The 10000-nt window shown below is 33.8% G+C and overlaps 1 protein-coding gene across 3 annotated transcripts in view; it reads left to right on the top strand.

The window, feature by feature from the left end:
• LOC137617818 (G-protein coupled receptor Mth2-like) overlaps positions 1-10000 on the top strand; it is a 26672-nt gene that overhangs the window by 15384 nt on the left and 1288 nt on the right. For 2 of the 3 annotated variants that reach the window (XM_068347767.1, XM_068347768.1), the window contains 6 exons: positions 2039-2217; positions 6243-6399; positions 6838-6927; positions 7718-7799; positions 8526-8734; positions 9440-10000. The exon at positions 9440-10000 is cut by the window's right edge and continues 1288 nt beyond it. In XM_068347767.1, coding sequence (XP_068203868.1) covers positions 2039-2217; positions 6243-6399; positions 6838-6927; positions 7718-7799; positions 8526-8734; positions 9440-9821 — 1099 coding nt within the window. In that variant the 3' untranslated portion in view covers positions 9822-10000. The remainder of the gene's footprint in view (positions 1-2038; positions 2218-6242; positions 6400-6837; positions 6928-7717; positions 7800-8525; positions 8735-9439) is intronic. The other variant, XM_068347769.1, reaches the window with a different exon arrangement.

A 10000-nucleotide genomic window follows, 5' to 3' on the forward strand; every position in this document is an offset into this window, starting at 1 on the left:
CGGGGAGGGGGGGGGGGGGGGGGGGGGGGGCGTGGAGGAATAAAAAGAGGGGGAGTGGGAGGGATAGGATAAGACACAGGACTATTTTCCTATTTTCACTTCCACTATTTATATATTTGCCTGCTTATTGACTGTTTCCACACCGCCATTTACGTTCTATTATTCTGTCCTTTGCTGGACACACAAAACTGATTTAGGGGTTGTGGTGGTCGATGTGGTAGCGTCCCTGACTGGTGAACCCCAGACTGGGGTTCGAGTTCCGCTCAAGCTCGTTAGTTTCTTTTGGTCGCTGCAACCTCATCATCCTTGTGAGCTGAGGATAAGGGGTTTGGGGGAGCCTATAGGTCTATCTGCTGAGTCCCCAGTAGCCATTGCCTGGCCCTCCTTAGTCCTAGCTTCAGTGGAGAGGGGGCTTAGGCGCTGATCAATTGGATATATGGCCAGTCTCTAGGGTATTGTCCTGCTTGGTAAGGCAATGTCCCTGTCCCTTGCCTCTGCCATTCATGAGTGGCCTTTAAACCTTTAAACTTTTAATGTATTTTCCCCAGAAGTGAATTCCTTTGTGTAGGCGATGGACGTCTTTAGGGATGATGTTTCAATTCTTATAGTTCTCACACACGTCAGACCTAGAAAGCCTATGTGGTGGCGAGCAATACACATCCCATGGCACGATGCCCTTCACTATGGGTCATCTGCTTCATTGACCTCTCTGAATTGAACTTTAATTGAATGAATGCAAGATTTCTGTCTTTCTATTAATCCTCTGCAGTCATAAAGGTTAAAGGTGTCTGGTTTCAGTTCCAGTTTCATCAAAATAGATACTCACCAGAACGTCAGTCGGGCAAGTCTAAACCCCCACTATGGTGCCCAACCACAACTTCTAAACTAGAATTTAGAAATTTCTGATTTTTTCACCGAATACTTGGTACTGCCTCCAAACTTCAAATAATTCATTAAATTAAAAAAAAAATTGTGGATTCATAGTGGCTGAAACAGAATTTTAGGACATCATGGAATCTGAATACTAATAGATAATAAAACATGAAATTGCAATACAAAGAATATTAACAGTAAAAAAAGAACATAAAATCTGGAAGTCGATCTCAGCTCTTTCTGTCTTCTCTACTCATAATTCGAATAATTAATTTGACTTTAAGACATCTGACCTATACAATTTTTCTCTGAATGTGAGAGAAGCTGATGAACTAATTTCAAGTACAGAGCCAAGCTCAGAGTATCTTTTCATATTTTCATAATTTGATCATATACCCATTCAATTACTATAATAGAACCTTGTGAACTGCAACCTGTTGCTAGTGGGGACAAAATGGCGTCCTGATGAGCTTTACCTGGTCCCTCATAGTCTTTGAAAATTGGTCTTTTGTCAACAATTTCAAGGCTTCGAAAATTCTGACTGGGGATCAGACTCTACATCTCATGAGTTTTATTTACTTCCACGAGTAGGATCTCACTTCTACAGTCATATGTCAAAGATACCTTGTTACTCTGCCTTGTTTTTTGTGAACAGATCTGTCATCTCATCTTCATCCTCCCCCCACATAATTATCCTAGCGAATGAAAGATTTAAATTTTCACCATTATATCCTATCTTTAATGTTCTGCAGTCTTTTAGCTGATTTCGAGCTTCAGAGTATAATGTAATCCTCTTATTTGACTGATACAGCCTTTCAATTATGACTTAATCTGGAGCATAGGATGTTTGATTTCCCAGAGAATCAAAACTATGAAATACAGATTGCCTAACTACTGAACAGTTCTTCCTTTAATGAGTCTGAAACAGGAACAGATTATAAATGAATTGTAAGAACAGGCAGACAAAATTAGAATTTCTCAAATTGGGTTCCAGGAAACTCGAACATGCTTATTGTTTAGCTCCAGAAGAAAGGGAGGTTTTTACTCATTAGCAGTTTCTCTCGACGCTACATTTTTCAATAACTTCCAAAGTACTATTTAATGTATTAGCTTTTTGTAACATATCCTGTAATTTTGTCTTTCTCACAAAACTTGTTTATTTCAGGTCCATGCGACTAGGCCCAGAGCCCAGCGAGCAGACTAAAGTTCGCTTCAGGCTGTATTCTCTGTACTCTTGGGGACTTCCTCTCGTTATTACTGCTATAACTGCAATTATTGACTCACTCCCGGAAGACATCAACGTTATCAGAGCTGACTTTGGAAAAAACACTTGTTGGTTCGATAGTAAGTGAAGTTTTTTTTTTTTTTTATTGAAAAAAATTGTTTTGCTTCTTGGTGGAATTTTCAGTTCTTTGAGATCCTGTTCCGCCTGTAAACGTATTTATCTCTGTTATTTGACTCTCTCTCTCTCTCTCTCTCTCTCTCTCTCTCTCTCTCTCTCTCTCTCTCTCTCTCTCTCTCTCTCAATACAATATCTTATTTTCAAGCCATCTATCTCATTACTCGTTCATACTTTCATTTATCTTCTAACTTATTAGAATATAATATTATTTCATATCTATATATATATATATATATATATATATATATATTTATATATATATATATATATATATATATATATATACATATATATATATATATATATATAAATATATATATATGTATATATATTTCAAATAAGCCATATATATTAATACATTAAAGTCTGGATTCTCTTAACGACCTCGGGATCAGAGCCCCAGGCGGAATCACCCAAAGAATATATCAGACCGGCCGGGATTTGAACCCTGGTCCAGGATATCTGTATACCAGTGACCATACCACTCAGCCACGAAGAAAGATTTCTTCGTGGCTGAGTGGGATGGTCACTGGCTTACAGATATCCTGGACCAGGGTTCAAATCCCGGCCTTTCTTCGTGGCTGAGTGGTATGGTCACTGGCATACAGATATCCTGGACCAGGGTTCAAATCCCGGCCGGTCTGATATTATATTCTTTGAGTGATTCCGCCTGGGCTATGATACCGAGGTCGTTAAGAGAATCCAGACTTTAATGTATTAATATATATAGCTTATTTGAAATATATATACATATATATATATATATATATATATATATATATATATATATATATATATATATATATAAATATATATATATATAGATATATCATTATTATTATTATTATTAGCCAAGCTACAACCATAGTTGGAAAAGCAAGATGCTATAAGCCCAAGGGCTCCAATGGGGAAAAATAGCCCAGTGAGGAAAGGAAATGAGGAAATAAATGAATGATGAGAATAAATCAACAATAAATCATTCTAAAAACAGTAACAACGCCAAAACAGATATGTGCTATATAAACTATTAACAACGTCAAAAACAGATACGTCATGTATGAACTATAAAAAGACTCATGTCAGCCTGGTCAACATAAAAACATTTGCTCCAACTTTGAACTTTTGAAGTTCTACTAATTCAACTACCCGATTAGGAAGATCATTCCACAACTTGGTAACAGCTGGAATAAAACTTCTAGAATACTGTTTAGTATTGAGCCTCATGATGGAGAAGGCCTGGCTATTAGAATTAACTGCCTGCCTAATATTGCGAACAGGATAGAATTGTCCAGGGAGATCTGAATGTAAGGGTTAGTCAGAGTTATGAATAATCTTATGCAACATGCATAATGAACTAATTGAACGACGGTGCCAAAGATTAATATCTAGATCAGGAATAGGAAATTTAATAGACCGTAAGATTCAGTCTAAGAAATTAAGATGAGAATCAGCATCTGAACACCAGAGAGGAGAACAATACTCAAAACAAGGTAGAATGAAAGAATTAAAACACTTCTTCAGAATAGATTGATCACCGAAAATCTTGTAAAACTTTCTCAATAAGCCAATTATTTGTGCAATTGAAGAAGACACAGACCTAATGTGTTTCTAAAAAGTAAATTTGCTGTCTGGAATTACACCTAAGATTTTAAAAGAGTCACAAATTTAAAGAAACATTATCAATACTGAGATCCGGATGTTGAGGATCCACCGTCCTTGACCTACTCACAATCATACTTTGAGTTTTGTTAGGATTCAACTTCATACCCCATAATTTGCACCATGCACTAATTTTAGCTAAATCTCTATTAAGGGATTCACCAAACCCAGATCTACATTCAGGGGATGGAATTGATGCAAAGAGAGTAGCATCATCTGTATATGCAACAAGCTTGTTTTCTAAGCCAAACCACATGTCATGTGTATGTAGTATGAAAAGTAATGGGCCAAGAACACTACCCTGTGGAACACTGGATATATATATATATATATACATATATATATATATATATATATATATATATATATATATAAATACATATACTATATATATATATGTATATATATATATATATATATATATATATATATATATATTTATATATATTTTTTCAAATAAGCCATATAATTTTGATACATCATTGTCTGGATTCTCTTAACGACCTCGGGATCAAAGCCCTAGGCGAAATCACACAAAGACAAGAGCTTGTGACCGGCCGGGAATCGAACCCTCCTCCTGCAACTTGGTAACAGGTGGAATAAAACTTCTAGAATACTATGTAGTATTGAGCCTCATGATGGAGAAGGCCTGGCTATTAGAATTAACTGCCTGCCTAGTATTACGAACAGGATAGAATTGTCCATGGAGATCTGAATGTAAAGGATGGTCAGAGTTATGAAAAATCTTATGCAACATGCATAATGAACTGCCAAAGATTAATATCTAGATCAGGAATAAGAAATTTAATAGACCGTAAGTTTCTGTCCAACAAATTAAGATGAGAATCAGCAGCTGAACACCAGACAAAAGAACACTACTCAAAACAAGGTAGAATGATAGAATTAAAACTCTTCTTCAGAATAGATTGATCACCGAAAATCTGGTAAGACTTTCTCAATAAGCCAATTTTTTGTGCAATTGAAGAAGACACAGACCTAATGTGTTTCTCAAAAGTAAATTTGCTGTCGAGAATTACACCTAAAATTTGAAAAGAGTCATACAAATTTAAAGAAACATTATCAATACTGAGATCCGGATGTTGAGGATCCACCGTCCTTGACCTACTCACAATCATACTTTGAGTTTTGTTAGGATTCAACTTCATACCCCATAATTTGCACCATGCACTAATTTTAGCTAGATCTCTATTAAGGGATTCACCAACCCCAGATTTACATTCAGGAGATGGAATTGATGCAAAGAGAGTAGCATCAACTGTATATGCATCAAGCTTGTTTTCTAGGCCAAACCACATGGCATGTGTATGTAGTATGATAAGTAATGCAACACCGGATATATATATATATATATATATATATATATATATATATATATATATATATATATATATATATATATATATGGTAAATTTTGCATATTTAGACGTGTTTTTCATATTTAAATAAGCCATATATATTTTTGATACATTAATGTCTGCATTCTCTTAACGAGCTTGGGATCAGAGCCCCAGGCGAAATCACATAAAGACAAGAGCTTTTGACCGGCCGGGAATCGAACCCTGGTCCGGCAAGCTTGTATAGACAGTGACTTACCACTTGGCCACGAAGAAAGATAAAAGTCAATGACAATTCTTCTGTACTTATACCTGTTGAATTCAGGTCTTTTGTACTTAGAATTGAAATCAACCCATCTTCACCATCGTAGCTAATTGGTAGTTTGTTACTTGGCATTCGATTAATGATAAATTTTGCACATTTAGACGTGTTTTTCAAAAGAGCTTAATTCAACAGGTATAAGTACAGAAGAATTGTCATTGACTTTTATCTTTCTTCATGGCCAAGTGGTAAGTCACTGTCTATACAAGTTTGCCGGACCAGGGTTCGATTCCCGGCCGGTCACAAGGCCTTGTCTGTGTGATTTCGCCTGGGGCTCTGATCCCGAGGTCGTTAAGAGAATCCAGACATTAATGTATCAAAAATATATATGGCTTATTTAAATAGGAAAAACACGTCTAAATGTGCAAAATTTAATATATATATATATATATATATATATATATATATATATATATATATATATATATATATATATATATATATATATCTTTCCTTTCACACTGAGTGACATTGTATGACTACTTGGTTTCTCCCAGTCCTTCGGGAAAGGACGAGAGAGTAGTCATAGCCTGGTGGGAGGGTTACCATGAAAGGTACACTTAGAAATCACAATTTTTGACGGGTGGCGTACAACAATGATTAAGAATAACTATGAATTTCTTTTATTCAGGCCACGGAGGAGATAAAGCTATTTTCCTCTATTTCTACGGGATCATTCTGGTGCTCATCATTGCCAACATTTTCTTCTTTTTCCACGTCATGTATCTTCTGCTCGTTCAACAGCATAACTCTATTTTGGAAAAGACCCGAAAACAAAACTGGCAGAGGTGAGATCATTGAATAATTTTGTTCATGTAAATATATAGTTACTTGTATGTATAATATTGTATACATATTCTATTTTAATTTTATATCAATTTTTCACATCATGAATACATATATATTTTGTTTATATACACTTCCATATATATATATGTATGTATGTATGTATATATATATATATATATATATATATATATATATATATATATATATATATATATATATATATATATATATATATATATATATATAATTATCATCATCATTACCTTTAACTAGTCCACTGCAGGACAAAGGCCTCATATATGCCATTCCACTCTAATCTGTTTATGGTCTTTCTATGTCAGTCTATACCCGCAAATCTTCTTAGCTCATCAACCCATCGTCTTCTCTTCTTACCCTGCTTCTTTTGCAATCTCTAGACCCCATTTTTTATTTGCCAGGTTGTGTCTGTATGCGAAATTGTTTATGATAATGGGCATCACATGGTTGGCAGAGGTGGTGTCTTGGCAATATGGAGACTGCAGAGCCTGGTAAGTTGATGCGAACTTAGGATGTTTTCATCCAATATATTTTATATTTAAAAATTCCAACATAAAATATGGAGATTTATTCAATAGACAGAATATAATTCGTGTAATTTACTTAACCATTTACATGAAATTACTGAAATAATTAAAGCGATAATTTCTTGTGATTATTGTTTAAATAAATCAATTGTTTCTCTGGTAATTTTTAACGTTTTCACCAAAGAATGATACAACAGATAAAAAAAACTGCTCTTGTTCTTTAAAAAATGTTTTCCATATTAGGTCAAATACTTTCTATGATTTTATTTTCAGTTATACATCAATATGATTTATATATTTAATGTCTTGTTTTAGAATTTGCCAACTTGGTCTTTCCTCGTGATTCAACATTATTATTATTATTATTATTATTATTATTATTATTATTATTATTATTATTATTATTACTTGTTAAGCTACAACCCTAGTCGGAAAAGCAGGATCCTATAAGCCCAACGGCTCCAACAGGGAAAATAGCTTAGTGAGTAAAGGAAACAAGGAAAAGTAAAATATCTTAAGAACAGTAACATTAGAATAAATATCTCCTATATAAACTATAAAAACTATAAAAACTTTAACAAAACCAGAGTAAGAGAAGTAAGATAGAATAGTGTGCCCGAGTGTATCCCCAAGCGAGAGAGAAACCACTTTCCCTCTATTCTTCACCATTATAACCTGATTAAACTAATGGTAATGAAAAAGTCTGAAGGTTTTGTACTTTAGTCACGTTAGGTGTTTATTTTTTCTCTTTCAGGATTGTGACAGATGTCGTCAATGGTCTTCAGGGAGTTTTGATTTTCCTTATTTATGTTTGCAAGAAAAAGGATCTGAAGAAGGTAGGAATTGGCTTTTTGCACATACATACATTTACATATATATATACTGTATATATATACATATATATATTTATATATATATATATATATATATATATATATATATATATATATATATATATGTTATTTACATATACTTTATGTATATATATATATACACACACACACACACACACATATATATATATATATATATATATATATATATATATATATATATATATATATATATATATATATGATGAATAACTATACACATAAAAATAATAATTACACGTACAGCAAATGTCTATTATTTTCGGGATGAAATGCTGAAACTTATTTGCATTTTTTGAAAACTCAAGAAAAACTAACAAATACTTATGTATTTTAGATAAAAGAAAATATCTAATAAATAACAAACAGATCAGGATAGACTTTACTTGAACAAATATTTAAGCCATAAAGACAAATTTGAAAGTGAAAAATTATGCAATTTTTTTTTTCAATAAATACGTTTGAACTGTTTTTATAGTGGAGGTACCAAAGGAACTAACGAGTTTGAGCGGGACATTACCAGAGACGTTAATATTTTTCCACTTAATAACAAACTGATTTTTTTACTTTTAAATATACATCATGGTGATTAAATACGTAAGACATAGAGATGATAGTTAAGATAAAAATCACCAAATGAATAAAGTAACAATACATTGTCATTAATGTCATCATACATTACCTCACCAGATTCGTGACAAGTGGGAAGCTGTTGTTCGCCATCTCAAGGAGAAAGTTCGATCTCGGAATAGGCCCAGAGAATCCTCGGCTTCGTCACAGAATGGAACTGGGCCTCCCGAGACCTCGTCTAGCATCTCTTACGAAAAAAGAACAAAAAGTACCGAGGTCTCTTTGGGTTCCCTTCAACCCGGATCCTCTTTGGAGATTTTTGCAGAGAGGTAAATATTTTTCTACCTTAGTGAAAAATAAATTTGATTCCCAATTTTATTCCCTGAAAGCATTTTGTGAAAAAATACCTGCAATAGCCTCCGTATATCATACATGCACATGATAGCCTTATTCTGTATCAGGATAAAGTCACTCAAGGCTTTATTGTTTACTTATGAAAAATCTATTTTAATGTTGTTACTGTTCTTAAAATGTTCATATTGCTCATTACTTCTCTTGTAGTTTATTCATTTCTTTATTTTCTTTCCTCACTGAGCTATTTTCCCTGTTGGAGGCCTTGGGCTTGTAGCATCCTGCTTTTCTAACTAGGGTTGTAGCTTAGCAAGTAATAATAATAATAATAATAATAATAATAATAATAATAATAATAATAATGATAGCCTATTCATCTTTTAGTTACTCTTGGATTAATACCCTGCATTAAACCATTCCCTCCAATTTTTAGTCTCGCCATTTTCAAATCTAAGGTCCACTGACCTTTGCAATAGCCGACCAATTTTCTTAAAAAATTACATCAATTCTGAGTCTTGTCGAATTTCTTTGAATACTCTTGTTATGTTTTACTAAGTGTTTTAGATTTTTCAGAGCTTATTCTGGCTAAAAACAAACATTACCTTTAATGAATCGTACAAAGGATTTAATTTTGAGTCACTAAGTTAATGCTTCTGAAAACAGGCTGTTTTTCACCCAAACAGGAGCGTCTCTTCAGTCTCAACGAATCCCACAAATGATGAAGAGCAACTTCAAAACATCGCTCCTTCAGATGTAGACGCAAACGCTTCTAGGTCTGGAACAAGTTCGTCTCAAGCAAACTGTTCTTCTGTACCGCCAGCTGAGGGTAGTTTTACAGATGGTAAGATAGTAAACACCAAGGAAGGCAGTGATATTATTATAACTGGAGGTGTTCAAGAGGAAGCAAGCAGTGAGAGGAACTTGGACATTCCAGATGTTTCAATTGACATACATGATCACGAAGATGAAGAAAATACCATCGGTTTAGGCAGCTGTGATGCAGAGGTCAGGTCAACTAATGATGGTTCAGATAATGGAGGTGACTTTGAAGTGAAACCTTGTTAATTATGCTAATTTAGATTAAGATAAATAGTTATGAAACTATTTTTATTACTCTATTTATGAGTCGCGAGTGACGACCACATGGATTTTCAGGTTGACTGAGTTTACGGTACTGTTAAAAAATTGCATAAGAAACGGTAAAATTCCTGGAATAAATGTTGCCAGACATTTACCGCATTAAA

Source organism: Palaemon carinicauda, chromosome 24 (genome assembly GCF_036898095.1).
Source record: "Palaemon carinicauda isolate YSFRI2023 chromosome 24, ASM3689809v2, whole genome shotgun sequence".
In the NCBI taxonomy this organism is placed as follows: Eukaryota; Metazoa; Arthropoda; class Malacostraca; order Decapoda; family Palaemonidae; genus Palaemon; species Palaemon carinicauda.